The following is a 20,448-nucleotide window of genomic DNA, read 5'->3' on the forward strand; positions in this document are numbered from 1 at the left end:
GGAGGAGGCAATAAAGGAAGTTAGGATTAAAGGCAAAAGTAGCAGTTTAAGAGACCACTACAATAGGCAATAAATTGAATAATAATTTACTCAATACCTGTGGTGTGTGGGTGGTTGGGGGAGAACGTGGGGAGTTGGAAGTGGTCCACACCAGGCCAGATAATAAGGGATGCATTGTTTGAGGAGAGTGTTAAAACAATAATAAAACTGACTAAAAGTCGGTTTGATTTTTCTTATCACCATGGGCTAGTAATTCTAAGCAATGTCAGTGATAAAATATTGCTCCCCACCACTGGGTAGGCCACTCCCACTGCACCCACCTTCCCTGGTGCCTCACTGCTAAAAACTTTCGCGCAAGGGATCCTGCTCTAAAACCGTCTGGGACTGTAAAGATAAAGACCAGGTGCTCACCCTTCAAGGAGCTATGGGTCTAACAGGGGAGATAAGGCACAGACCTCAAAACCATACTCACAAATACCCTTTCTACAAATCTATCCATTGCCAGTCAAACCATGAGATCAAGAGTGGGAGCCAAACTAGTCTTACATCCCTGACTGCACATGGCCATCTCTGCTGAGGGCAGAGGCAGAATCACGCAGGTCACCACTAGGACCCCCATATCCTGACCTGATCTAGAGAGAGGTGTGATCCTTCCATGCACTTCCAACCACATTCCTCCCTGCTGAAAAGTCACAGAGCCAAAAGCACATCGAAGGTTCCACTACCTCTGCTTTGTACCCACACTAGTGATACATGAATAAGGAAATAAAAGGCAGTAGATATTGTCTCTAAATGCAATTGTTCAAGGGAGGTGGCAGTAACTGTGAGGAGAAGACACATTCCAGAATCAAAGTAGGATGGAGCTGGGTGTAGTACCCGTGGTGTACTGGTTAAGTTCAGCATGCTCCACTTCAGCAGCCTGGGTTCGCGGGTTTGGATTCTGAGCACAGACCTACACCATCTGTCAGCCATGCTGTGGCGGCAACCCATATACAAAGTAGAGGAAGACTGGCACAGACGTTAGCTCAGGGTGAATATTCCTCAGCAAAAAAAAAAAAGTGGGAAGGAGGAGGAATAGTTTTCAGAGAAAGCTCCTCAGGTCACTCTGCTTATAAATAGCACCACATGCCCTGCAGAGGACAGGCTTTTACGGCAATATTTTCGCCCCACACCATCCTCTTCCTTCTACTCCTTCACCTTACCATTCCTCCAGGCTACAAAAAAAATCTTAGACTATTCAGACAAGAACAGGCATTAGAAATCACCAAATCCAACCTATCAATTTTCAAGCGCAAAAGAAAGCCCTGAAAAGTTAAATGACTTACCACAGTCACACAGTGGTTAATGGCTGTCAGGAATAACTGAGAAAGGGATTACTCTCAAGGGGAGAAAAGACTAGAGCCAAGGTCTTATTTCTCAAAAGCACAGGCCTTTGGAGAACACCAAAGTGAACTGAAGCAAGGCACTGTCTAAGATTTGGAAAGCCAGCCGTGTGTGGGCCTCTGGGATTGTGATAGCCGCCACACCCACATGCAAGGCAGGTGAAATCCTCCATGCCTCGGCACATGTCACGATTTCAAGAGGCAGCACAGTTGATCCCCATGCCTGCTGGCTTCCCACTCAATCTTTTGTACTTCTGTAGCAACATCCTTTATTGAGACATTAATCTGTACGCAGGATTTTCCCTGTCTCTCTCTTATAAGCAGGGAGCTGAGGCCTTTGTCTCCCTGCCTCAGGGAGCACCGCAGGGCAGGGCGAAGGCTTTTAGAAATCACTGAGTCTCCCCGTCCTTGGAAAATCTGAATTACTGAAGAGATGATGCTGGGTGTGTCCCAGAGGAGAGGGGAAGGAAGAGTCAATCTCTGACAAAACCAACAGAGGAAGGAGGAGGTGCCCCAGATGGAGAAGGGGCAGAGGTTTGTGGTTCCAGAGCACCCAGGAACTGCTGACTGCTCTGTGGATTCTTTGGGGAAGCAGCCAGACTTCAGAGGCTGCACAGGCACCTCGGAAGGCTGGGCCCTGGACCTCAGACAGCCTCCTGATCAGACACTGCCTTGCCCCATGTGCGGGCCAGGAATAGACAGTTTTCAAACATCAAGTTGGGGATAAGGGCTCAAGGTTGGAATTAAGCCGATTTTAAGAAAAATTTTTAAGTGGCTTTATTTCTTGCACTCCCAAGTTTATGGACTGAAATTTCCACCAGCTACCATCTGAAGTGTAAGTCCTTCTAGAGATAGGAGCCATGGCCTCCAAGAGAGTAGAGCTGTACCTGGCTTCTTACTCTGAAAATGCTGCACTGACTGCCCAGCACACTGTCACCTCTCTTTAAATATTAATCAGTAGCCTTTTAAACGTTATAATGATCTTTATTTATGACACACTTCTACCATTATCTCAAGATAACTGAAAATATTTTACTTTTAAAAATAATACTAGCTACGGGGCTGGCCCCATGGCCGAGTGGTTAAGTTCGCGCGCTCTGCTGCAGGCGGCCCAGTGTTTCATTGGTTCATATCCTGGGCGCGGACATGGCACTGCTCATCAAACCACACTGAGGCGGCATCCCACATGCCACAACTAGAAGGACCCACAACGAAGAATATACAACTATGTACCGGGGGGCTTTGGGGAGAAAAAGGAAAAAAAGAAAAAAGAAAAAAAAAACATAATGTCATAAACATATTTAAAAAAAAATAATAATACTAGCTAACACTTATATAGCACTTACCATGTGCCAGGCCCTGTTTTAAGAGCTTAATATATATTAACTCTCTTAAGCATCATGAATATCCTATGAAGTGAGTCTTATTATGATCCTCCTTTTAAAAAAGAAGAAGTTAAGGCATGGAGGAGTCAAGCGACTTGAACAAGGTCACAGAGCTGGCAAATAGTAGGTACTGGATGGAAATCCAGGCAGCCTAGTTCTGGAAATCATGTACCATTAATTTTCATGAAAGCATTCTAAGTAAGACATATGGGAGCCAGCAGCTTGTACTGCTGCCTCTGCTCTAACGGGACAAGATTCTTGAAAACAGAACAAACAAGACCACAGCAGTGCAACCAGCCTCAGGAGTCTGGAGCCTGGGCCCTGCCTCTACAGGTTTCAGCTCGCCTTCCACACCTGCCCAGATCCAGATCCTGAAGATGGTGCGGATGACAACAGTGATCATTTATTAAGTGCATACAAAGAGCCAGTGCGCTAATGCTCTATAAACACATTCTCTCAGTCAATCCACACACAGCAATTCTGGAACACAATACCACTCCCATGCAACAGAGGACAGACGGAGGCAAAAGAGGTTGACCAGCTTCCCAAGGGTGCACCGCTAAATGGCAGAGCTAAGCTAAGCATTGAACCGGGCAACGCCAACTACAAAGCTTAATTTCTTAACCACTTCTATTGTCTGGCCTCCCACACACTGCACTTAAGAGCATGCCTGTTATGGGGCAACAATGCAGGAAATACAATCCAAATAAAATACTATTTTATGCAAAATAGTGTAAACAGATTTATTAGAAGGAATATTACCATAATTGAGGATTGAGACCCTTGACTGAGATGGTTTATGTTAGGATTATACAAATATAGACATGACCAACAATAAAGCACAAGACAGAAAAACATAACCCATCTCTATAAATTACTTAAAATACCAGTCATGTCCAAACCCTGTTTTCTACACAAATCCTAATGAAGACATCAAGGAAAAACACAGAATGTATAAAGAATAAACAGAAACAGCATTTATTACATTTGTTTGGGGTCATTTCCTGATATTCTGCTATGATTTTATTACCTAATCATATTAAAATCAAAGCAAAGACACGCTAATGAAAGGTCTAGAATGCTGTATGGAATGAGCTTCCTTCTTTGCCTGGAACTATAGTGACCCAAGGTTGGCAGGTACTGGAGAGGCCACTGTGTGCCTGTTTGCCCCTACTCCTCCAACTGAAGCCCTTCAGAGGAGCCCTATCCCGGGCTGTCCAAGCACCTCAGGTGATCCTCCCTATCTAGGAGCCAGACATTCCTGCAACAGCAAGAGTCCCCTGCCAAGAAGCCCTGACATTAAAGCCATATTCCTCTCTCCTCTTGAGATTACCTTATCCTTCTTCACTCGGACCACGATCATTTCCCCAGAGCCTACCTCAGCTCGCTTCCTCCCTCCCCTGAGCCTCTGGCACGATCACTGTCAGAGGCCATCCTGGCTATAACACAAACCTCTCATAAAGTGCACTGAGCCAGTGAACGGGCCCCCCAAGACTCCTCAATTAGTTAAAAACATCTAATGCTTTTACTGGCTAAATTTTTATAAAACTGTGGTCCAAAGCTCAGCTTCAGTGTTTATAACTTATGTGAACTCAGAATACATGCCTTAAATTCTCAGGGCAGCTTCCTCATCTGTAAAAGGGGCATAATATCTACCTCACAGGTTTTCTTGGGAGAATTAAAAATAAAGTATATAAAAATTCTAGTACATGAATAAATGTCAACCTAATATTCAGCCCATGGTTGCTTCACCAACATGTTGATGAATGTATAAATCATATATAAGAATTTAAAACTGAGGCATACAATGAAATATATAACGTAAGAGATAAGCAAACCATCAACTTTTCCCTCATTGTAGTGAGAGAAGGAAAAACTTAGAGCGAGGTCCCAGGGTGTACGTTTACCCAGATTGGAAAGGAGCAAAGTGACAATTCTAGAAAAATCTACCCTCAAAGGAATGTAGGTAGTTCAATAGGAATTTCTAAAGCTTAATATTCACTTTCGTTTATATTTTTAAGTGAAGCCTAAAATTGGGACTGTTACACATTAAATGAAACTTTTGGCTTCTAGCCGGCAGCGTCTTATTTCAGAAGCATCCTATGACAGTTAATTCCCAAGCTACTGCTCGCGACATGTTTATTTGAATTCTCTTCAGCACTTTTGCAATAAGGGTGGGGCTCAGGATTTCTGAGGGAGTCAGTGCTGACTGTGCAGAGAAAATCCCCAAGGGAGAAAGTCAAGAGCCAATAAGGTTAAGAAGAACACAGGAAAAGAAGAAAGACGAGTTAGGCCAGTGTTCTTTTAAGATTGAAGAAAAATTCCTGCTTGCACTTTATTTGTACCTCACCTTACAAAAATCTCCTGCTATTCTACTCTGCTTAAGCTCTTCTTTCCAAACTATTTGACTTAAAAAATGAACTAAGCCTTGCTACACGTCCATATGATCTCTTCTTTATCCCCTACTGTTTTATGGGAGACAAAAAGAGCTACCCCGCTGTAGTTGTTGGACGCTTTTGTCTGTCTCCTGTGATTTTTTCCGAAGCCTCACAGTTACATCTTCAACTGCGATCTTAGAATTTTTAGTTCTTCTTTTGGCTTTTAAAAATGCTTCTAATAGTAGGCGCCATAGGAATGAACAAGAAAGGACAAATCTTCTAATAGAGACAAGTAAGAAATCGATAGGTTTTCCGAAGTGCCTGAAAATTTCACCATGGATCCATGAGCCATTCCTACCTCTGATACTCGGTAGTCAACAGAATGTGAACAAGAGCAGACAGGAGTTACTTTTTCTTGCACATCAGGTTTTGTTTTTCTGTTAATGACTGTTTGAATTGGTGCATCTCTGTTCTCACATGTGGTTTGTATTATTTCTCTTTTTTTTTAGATTTTATCACTTTCATCTATTGGCTAGGTGCTATGTTACTCATTACTTTTTCTTACTTGTAAACAATTTTTAAAATTAGGAGATAGAGGGGGCCGGCCCAGTGGTGCAGCGGTTAAGTGCACATGTTCTGCTTCTTGGCAGCCCGGGGTTCGCTGGTTTGGATCCCGGGTGCTGACATGGCACCGCTTGGCAAAAGCCATGTTGTGGTTGGCCTCCCACATATAAAGTACAGGAAGATGGGCATGGATGTTAGCTCAGGGCCAGGCTTCCTCAGCAAAAAGAGGAGGATTGGCAGTAGTTAGCTCAGGGTTAATTTTCCCCCCCAAAAAAAAAAAAAAAATTAGGAGATAGAAAAAAATGATGTAAAGACATCATCATAAAGAAAGAGCAGTAAAATTTCCAGTAAATGGTAATTTAAAAAACTGGCATAGAGGATGTAATAACTACATGGCTGACCCTAAAATTCCATCAAAACTACTAATCAGCCACATAATTCTACCACTGAGAGGCTGAGATATATGACAAAATAATGAATATTTCACAACATAGCACTTATTTTTAATTTTTATTTTATTATATGAATTTGTATGTCATGATTATGTTCAGTTTTTCAATCTTGATTAGGACATTATCTCATTTGTGTCAAATGATAATCTTGTGATATAGGTAAGATCACTATTCCTACCCCCATTTCACTGATGAGAAAATCGAGGCTATTAACTTGCCGAGAGATTTACACAAAGGCCTGGATGGAAACCCATGTTTTCAAACTTCAAGCCCATACTGCTTCCTAACAGTGAAAGAAAGAATTTCTGTCACTGCCAGTTATTGGCCAGTTACCCTGGACCAAGCACTGTGTCTAGAGTGCTTTACATGTTATGACCACACGGGCAGGAAGTAACTAAAGATAGGCATCTGTATGCAGATTCTTCTGAGTCAGGGCCCCAACTCAACCAATATACTCTATAGCTATATACTATGCACGGGCATTCTCAAAGCATGTTAAATTTACATAACATTATCACAAATTAAATAACAGCCAAATTAAAATCCTTTCAAATGAAGATAAAAAATAGGAAAATAGGGGGTTTTTTTGCCTTTCAGAAATGTTATTGAAAAAAATTGGCAAGAGACATGAAGTATGTTTGTTCTTGTGCTTCGCTGATGATTAATGAACTCCTTTTTGGAGAGGCAAGATCTGCACCTGGCATTAATATTATAAACTTTTCTCATCTCAGTAGCTTCTCTTTAGGTGGGAAAAGTGGTTACATAAGGCAGTGATTAATGAGATGCAACAAATGTTGATTTAGTCCCAGATAGGGATTTTTTTTTTCTCTCAAATCTAAATGCTTCACCAAAATTAATTTTAAGTCACACTACAAATATGAGTAAAGTGCCGATTCGAGTTGAAAATACATCATATGCTCAACCTGAGTCCATATGCTTTTTTCCAATTTCTTCCTGTTTTGTTAGGAAAAAAAATCCTTGAACAGTCTGAGATTCCAAGAAGGTATTGCCATTTCATTTTTTCAAAACCATTGGCCAGATTCTGTTCTTGGATACTGCCTGAATTTAAATGGAAGACATATAACTTTTAAAATATGGGATCCCCAAAGCATGGCATTACATCTTTTAAATGGCAAGTTTCTTCCCCTGGGAGTTAAAAGCTACAATATTAGCAATATAATAGTAGGTAGTGGTGGAGAAATACAAGAATATTTTGATTTTTCATCTATCTAATGCTGTTGATGTGCTCTAAACAAATTGAAAGAAGAATTCGCAGTCCCAAGAAGGAAAGTTCTGTCCTGAATTGAAGGCATCACACTATTCCTTTGGGCCATTTAAAACAGTAGGAAGCTACGAGCAAAACTATTGCTATCTGGACATCCAAAGACACGTTCCCTGAACAGATCATCAGCAGCAATATGCCAGGTAGGAAACCAAAGCTGTTACTCTACTTGCTTACAACTGGCTACCCCAAGAAAGACTATTTATTAAACACCTAACATTTTCATGGCAATATACAAAACTTCCTAAATTAGAGTTCTAAAACGTAGAATTTCCACATCGTTTTGGAAATGAGGACATGTCTACAGCACCTTTCAAACAAAATAGAAGTTGTAATTTTCCCACGTTTATGAAAAATTATTAAAATTAAAGGTATTTTAAAATAATAGGTCAAGTCTCAGCCCCAGGAGCAGCTGTGTAAATTAAGATGAGAAGAGATTTGTAAAATTAAGCAGGATGTACATTTACAAGAGAAAACCAGAGTGATGGGAGGAGGGAGATCCTCCGAACTCAAACGAATAGCAACAAAATATTTTTTCCTCCTATTTCCAAAAAGCCATGGGAAAGGTAAGTTTAGTTTGTTATATTTTGCAAGCAAAAAAATGACTGATTATCTTAATATTAAATACTTGTATTGATTTAAAATATTATTCTCTATCTATACACAGCATATAGTGTGACATATTTTACATGAGAAAACTTATGATCTGAGCAAAATGTGTGTATAATACAGCACAGAATAAAAAGCACACAATGCAATGTGGTTGTAAGCAACACACACACACAAGTAAATTTAAATTTCATAAAATGTTGTACTATAAATCCTTAAAAATATTTTGATTTACATTTTGGAACTGCTCACAGAATTTTAATCTATTAAATAAAAATAACTTAAATGGCATAGGTCAAGTGCTACATAAATTAAACTATAAGACTAGAAGTAAGTATTTAACAGAATTCAGAAGGGGAGAACTTTCTAAGCATAAAAGCAGTGAAAAAAGATCCTAAATAAAAGAGAAATAACTATGACCACATGCAAATTTAAAACTTTATATAGAAACAAATAATAAGCTAGAAATTTTTTTCAATAGGTAAAATGTTGATATTATATATGTATATATATATAGCCTTACAAATATTTTACAAAAGCACTAAATCCTGAATCGAAAAATGGGTAAGGTATAAACAGGTAATTCACAGAAGAACACCACAAACAGCCAACTATATAGCTAGAAATCAAGTAAGTTCATAGCATGGTATGAACTACTATATATGAATAGTAACACACGATTCTTTTCTCATCAAATGACAATGTAAAAAGAATAACACAATGTTGGTAAGCAGAGTAAGACACAGTCTCATATATCAATAATGGTGGGGATATAATTCAATGTCATATCTTTAAAAGGCAATTTGGCAACATAGATATCCAGACCGAGGAATTCATATGTTTTGATCCAGAAATTCTACTTCTATGACTCCATTCTTAAATAATACTCAGCCATATATTCATGCACAGATGTTCCTCAAAGTAGTTTTTGTAACAATGATAATTAGAAAGACTATTGTCTAACAAGAAAATTTGCTAACACCACTTTGTATTGTTTTGAAGACTATTTCATGAGTCAAGATACCCTTCAGAGTATGGCTAGGTTGACCTTTTTACCCCAGTCCTAGCTGGCCATGTCACTCCTGTGGTTAAAAGGCTCACTCTGCTCTCCAGAATAGAGTCAAATATGTTGACGTGGAAATAAAGATGGAGCCTTGGTAGCCTCTCAGTTCTCACAGTACACAGCTCTCCCTCTCAAATCCTAGCCATTCTGGGCTTTCTCCAAATCATGGCCTTTGCTGGAGCTGTTCCCTCTGCATGCAACCCTCTTGGCTCCATTAAGAGTCTGTTGATCCCCTACTCATACCCTGGATTTCAGTTTAGACATCATTTCCTGATGTCCAGATATCTACAGTGTGTACCTCTTTTAAGCAGAGCCCATATACTCCCTGATCTCAGTCTTACCTTTGCTCCGTGACACTGTATGCGGTGTGAGGGAAAACACATCTTGTTCATTCCTGTAAACCTAACACCGAGCCTGCCCACTTGTCAAACGGTTGAATGAACAAATGAATAAACAAATATGCTTGTGAAACCAAGTTAAGTGATAAAAGCAGGATACCAAATTGAAAATGCACACATTTTATAAATATATGGCTACACACAAAGAAAAAAAGTACTAGGAAAAAATATGTAACAAAATAAAAGTATAAAGGTGATTATATAAGTGAGGGGCTAACAGGTAATCTGTCCAGGAAATTTTTCTCTATTTGCTTATATTTTCTGAATCTTTTAGAATACACTTTGCAAACTGCAAAACTAATTTATCAAAGAAGGTCAATTGTTTGTTTTTTTTTAAAAAGAAATACGTGCTGTCTTACCTTTAAATTCAGAAAAAAATATTGAGACAATAGATATAAAATGTATGAAATATAAATGGCATGAAAAATCCTTTGACAACAAATATCTATTGTGTTTCTGTCACCATTACTGTTATGCAAAAGACAACGTTCCAAAATAATCTGAAGGCAGTTTTCCAGAACTGCATGATATTTAAAAATTATGCATTAATATAAACAGTTAACTCCTTATAATGGCTTTTTAAAAAAATTTAACTGCATTCAAGTTTAATATTTAGACTGCCAGAAATCATTCTTTCCCTTTCAAAACTGTTAAGCAGAGTGGGTTCTTCTGGGTGTCATCCACCCAGCATGTTTCAGTGCCAGTGTCTACAATTGTTTGTTTCAGAACCTCTAATTAGCTGCCTTATCTTCTGCTAGGGATTCTTCTGGTGCTAAGTTTTAATCGTCCAAATTAATTGAAATACTGTAGCAATTTCAGATTAACATTTTCAAAATTAACAATGCATAAAATAAAATCACCCATAAATCTGCTTTGTAACAGCAGCCACTAATGAACTCTGCAAAACAGAGCAGCTCGCACTGGTAATTTGCAGTACAGCTAAACTTCAAGAAATAAGCTTTCCTCTGTCTGAGGCTTGGCATAAGTAGCGTACACAGAAGCTTTCTAGAAGAATGAGATCTCTGGAGCCAAACACTGCAATTAAGTCCTGGTACCAAACAGGTGCTGTGTGACCCTGGGTAAATTACTTAACTTCTCCGAGCTTTGATTCCCTCCGCTGAAAAACAGCAATATCTCCTCTTAGAGTGTGTGGCAGACAGACTTTAAGATGAACCCCAATAATCTCTACCTCCTGGTATTCACATGCTTGTTTAATCCCCATCCACCCCAACCCCTGAATGTGGGCAGAACCTGTGACTTGCCTCCAGTCAACAGGAAGGTGATGGGATGTCATTTCCATGATTGTTTTACATAAGATTTTAATTCCCGTCTTGCAAGGAGACTGTCACCTTCTTGGCTTGCACACTTTGATGAAACCAGCAGTCATGTTGGGGAAGTCCATGTGGCTAAGATCTGAGGACACCCTCTGGCCAACAGTGAGCTAGGAATTGAGGACCTCAGATCAACAGCCCAAAAGGAACTGACTCCTGCCAACAAGAACACCAGTGAGCCAGGAAGTGGATCCTTCCCCACTTGAGCCTTCAGATGGGATACAGCCCTGGCTAACATCCTGAGTGAGGTCTTGTGAAATCCTCAAGCAGAGGCCCAGATTTCTGACCCACAGAAACTATGAGATAATAAATATGTTCCGTTTTAAGCCACTAAGTTTATGGTTACTTGTTACACAGCAATAGAAAATTAATACAGGAGTATATAAGTGTTAGTAATAACCATCACCACCAGCATCATTTACAGAGCACTTACTATGTGCTAAACCTTGTTGAGAAGTGCTTTCTCTATTATTTTGTTTAATCTTCATAATGACAGCAGGAGATGTCTGCTACTATTACCCTCATTTTTGAGATGATACAACAGGTTTACTTGCCCAAAGTTATCAACTAACTAGTAAGTGGAGGGGCTGGATACAAACCCAGTTGTATGCCCCTGCAGAGCCCTCCGGCTAAACCACTGCACAGAGCTGCCTCTGATGGTTAAATGTTCATGTCAGTGGAAGCATCTAACACAGACAAAACTAGGAAAGCTCCTTCCTCCTTTCTTTCCACTACTCCCTGATTGCCACAGAGGCAGGCTGTGGCCTACATTACTGCCTCAAGGGCTGCATTCTCTGGCTCTCCAACATTCTCCTCCTGATCCTTCCAGCAGGAAAGGCACCTCTTTTTCCACCTCCCTCCACAGGACATGCTGGATTAGGTCCTGTTTCCCCAGTTCTCTAATCTGATGGACCAATGGACACTGATACGTGAATAGGTAAGAGTGAAACAAAAGATTATCTCCTTCTGGAGACATGGTGCCTGCATCCAAGGAGAATGTCCAATAGATATTTTAGGTACAATGACAAGGTTACAAGAAGTATCGTGAGGCAAGAAAACTGCTGTTTTCTTGGTACCCCTGCAAGCTAAAGCTGTGAGCAGAGGTGAGCCTGTGTTGGGAATGTCCAGAGCCCGCTTTAGGTCCATTCCTCTGGATTTACCTCTTTTGATACTAGAAAACAATCAAACAGAAGAGCCTAAAAATGGAGAAAGGCCAAGGCAGGAGAGGTGAGAAGTCCCGCCACCGTATACACAAAGAGGAAAATGTCTGAAGCTTGTTGTACACGATAACAGATGTGCATTATAATCTCCTCAAACCAAGCTTCTCCTTTTCGCTTTCCCCATTCTTTTGTAAACACAGCCCTTCTTTCTTACAGAAAACAACTTTCACATGGACAGGCTGGGTCAGCCTCCTCCCCATTTTGGAAGCGGGCACAGAAGCCAGGCTGGCCAATTACAGGGTACCCCGGCTGCAGCGATCGCCTCAGAGAAGAACAGATGGTCTAGGTCAGGCCAATTAAAGACCTCCTTGGGATTGCTGTTTGATTTACCGGGAAAAGGGTATTCTGTTTTCTTTGGAATTACTAGCTGGGGGTACAATACATGCTGAGAGTTGCTAGCATCCAACTTTCCTTCCAAATGAGAAAAACTTGCCTGAGATGCCTGTTGACAGGAAATCAACAGAGAAGAACGGAGAACTGAGATAGAGGGAGAAACTGAACCCTAATGATATCCTTTGAATTCCTGGATCCAACTCTGCCTGAAACCAAAACACTCTGGACCTCCTAGTTACCTAAGTCAGTAAACCCATCACTTTTTTTTTCTTTTAAACTAGATTGAAATGGCTTTATGTCACTTAACAAAAAAAGCATACTAGGTGACAGAGAATTGAGCTGAGTCAAACCTCGTAACAAACTGATAACTTTATTTAACCATCTGTCGTTCTATGTAAATTTACTTTTACTGATGTAGTTGTTAGATATTTTGTCTCTTTGTCCTGTGTCCTGCTTTAGTTCACAATTAATCCCCACTCATCTGCCTTCCTAGTCGACGACCCCATTCATAACCTACACCGTACACTTCGGTGGTTCATCATATACCACACAGTATTTTTATTCAACACATTACATTTGTATGTCTTCTCTCTCCAACAAAATTCCATGTTCCTCAAAGACAGGAAAACTTCCATATATTTCTAATGTCTATGCAGAAAGGAATGAATCTCAAAATTATCTATAAAAAACAATTATAAGAACCTAACGTAAGCTATTCCTTTCATTAAAATTAAAATTTAAAAACTCAACTTGATTTGAATCTGCTGGAAGACAAATAATTGCCAATATGAGTCATTTTGACAGAAACTCCACAAACCGTACTCCAATGTTCTAATTAATTTGATAACCATTCTCACTATTTGTATACAGAAGTATTGTATTATAAGACTATAAACAATTATGATATTAAGGATTATTTTGTCAATGTCCTCTTTCCTAGTATCAGTTGGATATTACTTGCATCATATATTGTTATTTTAAGTCAATAGTTTTGACTCAACTGGTTCCTTTCATTTACCTTAGTTCAGATTAAAGCTCTGAAACAAGGTTACTTGGTTCTCAGAAGTTGTTGGCCCATAAGAAATTTCTGAAGTTTCTTTGTCTTCTTAGCATTACACAGCATGTTCATTTTCTTCTGAAATGGAACAGCATTTGACTACGAGGGCCATAGATATAGCAAACGAAGCCCAGCCATCCCTGACCTTCCAGGTAAGGAATGTTTTATCAATGATAAATGTCAAAAGCAGCTCACCAAGTTTGAGACATCCTTTTCAGAAATTTTTTCTAAATATTGAATAGATATATACTTCATTTATTAAAAATTACTAGAGTAACAGAAATTACAAGATAGAAGGACACAGATGACCCAGAAGTAGGTTCTGTATATAATATTCCCAAGGTTTTATTTCAATAATCACATTACTGATGCTGTTTCCCAATAACGCACCCCTGGGTGTATCTCCAAATATTCAGCTTGCCTCGCTCCTCTGTTGGAGGGACCTGAGCAGTGTAAAGACTGGCTTGGCAAGATGTGGACAAACCTGCCAGATGACAGCAATTGTGAGCCTTGGTGAACTCAGAGTGAGACTTTAAAGGGAGAAATAATCCCCCCCAAACCCTAAAAGATGTGAGCAAGGGACTGTGATGGACATTTCAGAAATCCGTCACCATGGAAAAGGGAGTCAGACAGGCAGCCCTGAAAATAAGTACCAGGGGATCAACTGCCTTAGTGCAAAACCAGCCTATCATCCATAGTTTAATAGATGCTTGAGAACAAATCAGCTGTTTTAAAAACCAGAGCAGGCTCCCCAGCATTCATTCAAAGCTTAGATTTCTCATGGCTCTGTGATGAATCTTAATCACTGGGCTCTATTGTCCCAGTTTTCTCAAGTTCATTCTCTCAATGTGAAATATGTTTTTACGCATTTACAATTATGCTCCCAATATTTAGATTAGGATTTATATTTGATGAGAAACTAGTTTTAGAGGTGACCGAAAAGAGTATGTTTGCCTGATTAATATGGAAATATTGTAATCTATGGATACTTTATTACTTATTTATTATAGACAAAAGCTCATTTACTACAGCCTTCAAGAATATACATTTGTCTCTCTCAAAAAGAGGGAAAAAATGTATTTTTAGATTTTAAAAATCCTAGATTGCTACTTTTCTCATCAATTTTTTCAGTTGGAAACTAAAAATATAAAATTTCTCTATTGAGCAAACTGGCATTAAGTTTAAAAGCAAACTAAAAGAAATCAATAATTCTGTTTAGATTTGGAATGAGTTTATCAATTCTTTGAATTTAAAACATTAAGGAAAACTGTATTAAACTGTAATTCCATACAATAAACTACATAACAAAATTTTTATTTATATAAATAAAAACATATATAGACAATCCAGCTTAAAGGCAATTTGAGCTCACAATTGCTTTGCTCTTTTCCAATTCCTTTTGCTTTTTTGCACATACTACATAATTAGATCTTTTTATGTGTTTATCAGACTATTTACTACTTGTTTTTATGACACTATGCCACACCATAGTGAATCAGTATATAAAACAATGTATGTATATTAAAATATTTTTATATGTACATTCATATACATGCATTTATGCAATCAAGACTTTGTGCCTGTATCTACTCCTTCCTTACACAGAATATAAATTCCTTGTGGAGAGGGGCCATGTTTTATAATTAATGACATTGCTGGTGCATATTGCTACATAAGACACGAAGTTGGTAATGAAAGATTTCCTGAATTCCTTTCTTCATACAAGAACAAATAGGCATGGCGCTATATATCAATCCTATCCACCTGAAAGAGAAAATGACCATCTTTGAAGATGTCTCTGCTAAGAAATAGTAAGACATCTCCTCAGTGAATAAGAAAAGACAGTGCTTCTAAGCCACGTTTCTCTTTGTAATTAAGAGTTAAACAATGAGCACATGAGAAGCAAGAGTTCTTAGCATTCTTTTATCAATTTTACCATTATCTGTTCATTTACTATTCAAGGTATCACAAATCACATGAATAACTTAAGATCAGAAAGAGAATGAGGTAGCTAAATGACTCCCATCTACTCCATCTAATCTTTAGGCAGCACAACACAGAACAATGGCCTGAATTTTTTAACAACTAGTGACTATGGACTTAAATACAAGACACCATGAGTTCCACAAATATAAGACAATTTTGCAACAATCTAAAAAACATGGACTTGATTAAAAGAATGTATGTCCTGGTATACAGATTTGCCACATGCAAACTAAAATAAATCTTGTATCTTCTATACTTAGAAGGAAATTTTTAAAGCTCAGTATTAAAATTTAATTGGTAACTTTGACCTTGAGTGCCAGTTTAGATGAAAAATATTACACCAGTGCTCAGATTTTCCTGAGATTTATGATCTCATGTGCTTGAAAAAGGCCTAGCACCTCTGTGTTCCTGAAATAATTGATCTGTCTCTTACAACTGTTATTTTCCTGAAACCAACATCTGTCTCAGGAAGAAAAGTACAAACTGATGAAAATACCTTGCTATATTTAAGAAATCCAAAAGAGCTATGAGAATTTGCATCTAACACATTACTATATTTATAAAAGTAGTCAAGATCCTAAGTTGATAAATTTCTTAGCACACAATAGAAGACAAGAAAAACTAAACTGCACAGCCATTTGCAAATATTATCTATAAAGATTAACCACAGTTATTAATAAATAGTAAATGTTTTAAATGTGCTAACAAACCACAATGCAAACCTACAACTCACCTCTTTCTTGGTTTGACTAGAACCCCACAACATAAGATTTTCAATGCTGGGAGATTTTCTTCCTTTGTTTTTTTTTTGCAATCACAAACACTACTAACTTCACCAAAAAACCTCAACCACCACTGTTGATTGTATCTCTTCTTAAAGATAGGCAAAATATCATGGAAGCCATCAGATAAGTGGGGAATAACAACAATCTGAAAATGACTGTGATTATGTAACTTCTAGCTTCAGTGAAAACTCAGTATAAAATTCGGGGTCTTTAATTCTGGGTAATTAATTTAGCAAAGAAATAACTGACAAATATTATTGATTCTCCTACACATGACAAAATGTCCAATATTAAATAACATGCTCTACCACAAAGTAATTACTATAATAATTGCTACCTCTTAGCATTTATTACACACTTCACACTGTTATAAATACTTTACACATATTAATTAATGTAATGCTCGCAACAACTTTGTAAGGTAGGTACTGTTATTAGTCTCCTTTTACAAATGAGGAAACTACAGCACAGAGAGGAAGCAAATTGTCGAAGGTCAACAGCAAGTAAACAGCTAAGTTGGGTCCCCGGCCCAGGCAATGTGGCTCAGAGCCATGCTTCCTATCACTAGATTATTCCATGTTCCATTGGTACATTGATTCTACTGTGTCAGTAGCAGGATTTAAAAAGCAAGAGAGCCAATGCATGCAGAAAAATTATACAGACATTCATTAATACTTTTAATCAATATTTATTAGGCACCAACTACCCAAAGAACCATACATTAAGTTCTTTTCTAAAATAAAAGGTCTACGGAGAAGATATATAATTTACCTTTGTACATGACTATGAAATTTTGACCTGAGGTTACGTCTGACCTCCCAAACTGTTTAATACCTTTTTTCTACAAGCCACCCTAAATGAGACCCTGGAAAGCAGTCAGTGTATTAGCACTGGGAGAAGCCACTAAATTATCTAGAAGAGAAAAGATTAAAGAAACTTCCATGGCAAAAGCACTAACAACAAACAATGTTCCTTGGAAGGAGTTTGTCCATGCCAAAGAAGCCTCAATTTTACTGATCCCTTGTTTGAACATCTTGGAGTGAAAAAACTCCCACACAATTGTGGAAATCTGCTAAATAGTTACATCAGGATCAACTCAAAAGACAGTTAACAAGCAAGGGTTAACTTTGAAGAAAAAAAGCTTTACAACTTGCCAGCAGAAAGATGCAAAGATATAAAAGACAACCAACCCTAAACAGAGAATTCAAGCCTAAGATCAAAGGATATCTACAGGGAGAAATAGTTGTCACATTAGAACCTGCAACAGGCAAGATCATCAACTATTTGTTTTTTTAAAAAATGAGAAAACATTCATACATAATTATTATACATAATGGAAAGCTATATATATATATATTATTATAAACATACATATAGCACCACTTCTTTTGCATTTGTTAAGTTTATTGTTCATGAAGTTCTAAAATCTTTGGGCAAACAGGAATACCAGAAGAGTCATTCCTACACAAAGCTATCACCTTTAGGATAAAGGAGGATAAACTATTTTATCATTGGTCTACTTTGTCATATTTATAATCTGCGAATTCACTTTATCTCCCTTTAAATAATCTAAGGACTTCTACAATTTGGGGAAATAAAGTAAATTCTTAATAGTCAAATGTGTTCTTACTGACATACTATAAATAAAGGAATTGCTTCCCTGGGGGAAAATAGATTAAATGAAATGCCCATAGAAAATATTTTTAAAATAACATTTATAAAGGTTAAATAATTTTCCAAAACAGAAATATTACAACTCACACAAAATAAAGAAAATAAATATGTTCACGGTCATACACTCCTACTAAATAGAACAGAAGTCACTTCTAAATGTTACTGCAGAGTCGTCTGCAAAGAGTATTGTCTTGGGAAAGTTAGAACTATTAAAAAGTAAATCAGACCCATATTTTTTTAATGGCCTCAATTTTGTTCTGTAGTTAAAAGATTTAAACTGATCTCAGGACACAAGTGAGGCAATTTCTAGCCAGAGGGAACAAAGCTCCTATAAATCTTCTCAAATAGCTCATAAAGGGGCATGGCTACCATGGGTGTGGTTTTGGTTAAAAGCTATAATGCTTTGAAAGCTAAACTTTACAACTAGGTGAACAGTGTTCACGATGAGAAAACAAAACACATAATCCAGCTTACTTTCCAGCAAGACTATTCTATTTTCATGTTCCATTTGATTTATTATCAAGTTCACATATTTGGAATCGTTTAGCCATGAATACTTTTTACCCACAATAATATGACCACATGTATAACAAATCTTTGGTAATTAAACTATGGAAGGCATTGCTTAATGGATGAAAAAATAGCTATACTAAATAAAGACAGGGCAAACCTCCTAATGTTTAGTAGAAAACAAGTGAATGCTCTCTGCAGACAAATAATAGGTCTCCAGAGAGGATACTTGCTCATAAAGTCCTTAAATTCATCCTTCCATTATAAAATAGTATGGACACAGGATGAAGAAAAGTAATATCCCAAATGGCGAGGGCATCCAAGTTGTCTGGTTTATGAACTCCTCAGCCCCTTAGAAAATGCTAATTTTTTAAGTGCCAGTTTGCCTGTTAATTCTCTTTCCACATTTAGGAGAGGACAAGCGAAAGGTGTTGGATATGTTAGCATTAACCAGCACCCTGAGGCTGTTCAGTAAACAAATAACCAGCTCAGTTACCGACTGTGGAAAGAGTGTGGTACTGATGGTTATTCATCATATGCCCTTGTCCTAGGAAGCAATGTCAGGTAAATGATTTACACGTTATACACCAAACTGTGGGAACAAAGGCCAACAATCTGACTTTCTACAGCAATTCCCATATACTTTCATAATTACTTAACTGAAGTCATGATTATAGATGTATAATCAGAAACACACCTGGATCCACCTGTCTGGGGGTTCTTCGCAGTCCATTGGTCCGTTTCTGTGCAGAAAGGTAAAACAAAGCAAAATAAAGATTTTTGTATTATTAAACTGTATTACTTTGTGACACTTTGGAAGGCCAATGAATGTTGCACTTTTTCCTTTTAAGAGTATGACTAAATTTGTTCAAAACATTTGGTTCTAAAGTTTGTTTTTATAATTTAACCTTTTTGTTAAATTATAAATTGTCTTCCACTTGAACACCATTACATTTGATAAGTCGTTGACACCTTATAGCGCTACGGGAAAAAAAATCTCTCATTTGCCATCTCTGGCTATTATGACTAATTTTTTTTGGAGTCATAGTGACTAGAGGAATTAGGAGAACAAAGCCTAGACATGCATTCTTGGTTGGAAAATGCTCCCAGCAAAGACACACAATCTCCAAAGCTCCAACTCAGCTATTTCTAAGGCCTGACAGACCAGAGACTGGAGAAGGTATACAACCCAAAACAAAGATCTCAAGATCTGATTTTAGCCAACACTTAAATGAGAATGGTGTTTTAATTATGGATCAGCTGTATCTGACAACTTTAAAAAATCAAACAGGCATGCAGCTTGTGAACCATGAAAGTAAATTCTCTTTACAGAAAAAGAATCTGTAAGAAAAACTGCACATTATAAAAATTATAGATAAGATTCAAAACAAAAGAGATTTTAAATCTTTGAAAATACAGTTACATGTTCAATTTCATAGGCATTAAATTTATTCCTTTTTAATAACAATGGTTATCTCACTAACTAATAAGGACATCATTTGCACTTTTTGATCATATAACTAGATGAAATGCTAAGTCTAAAACTACCATATAATTCAGATTTTCACAAAAGCAGGTTTCTTTCTATGCGTGTTGGGGTTTGTGCCTGTGTGCAGACTCCTGTGTGCTGTGTTCAGAGCACACTTGGCTTTGCTAAGCACACATCAGCCATGGTTTTTCTTAGGGTTCCTCCCATTGTTTTCATTCACAGGTGAAATGGGGTCTTAACTGCCTTCCAAAGGGCCTCAAGCCATATCCAGCAGACTTTCTGGGATCTCAGGTGAAAGCAAATTGGAGACATTTCTAAAATATAATTTTTGTTTTTAACCCAACTACTTTCAAAATGAATTTGTGAAAGCCTAGTATGATCATTAAAATCAGCGTTGAAGCTATGTTGAACAAGATGGATAACTGTACCGGAAAAACTACAGTATAAAGAAGGCTGTTGTGAGTGAGGAGAGAATGGAGCTCTGGGCTGCTTGGCAGCCAACGCACAGAAAGGAGAAGCACTATGAGTTACAGGTTCATATCTGATAACT

At 37.9% G+C, this 20,448-nt stretch overlaps 1 protein-coding gene across 2 annotated transcripts in view; it reads right to left on the reverse strand.

Moving 5' to 3' along the window:
- VAV3 (vav guanine nucleotide exchange factor 3) overlaps nucleotides 1-20,448 on the reverse strand; it is a 349,793-nt gene that overhangs the window by 88,892 nt on the left and 240,453 nt on the right. For both annotated transcript variants that reach the window (XM_070486950.1, XM_070486951.1), the window contains one exon: nucleotides 19,107-19,152. In XM_070486950.1, coding sequence (XP_070343051.1) covers nucleotides 19,107-19,152 — 46 coding nt within the window. The remainder of the gene's footprint in view (nucleotides 1-19,106; nucleotides 19,153-20,448) is intronic.

This window comes from Equus asinus, chromosome 16, assembly GCF_041296235.1.
Source record: "Equus asinus isolate D_3611 breed Donkey chromosome 16, EquAss-T2T_v2, whole genome shotgun sequence".
NCBI classification, from domain to species: Eukaryota; Metazoa; Chordata; class Mammalia; order Perissodactyla; family Equidae; genus Equus; species Equus asinus.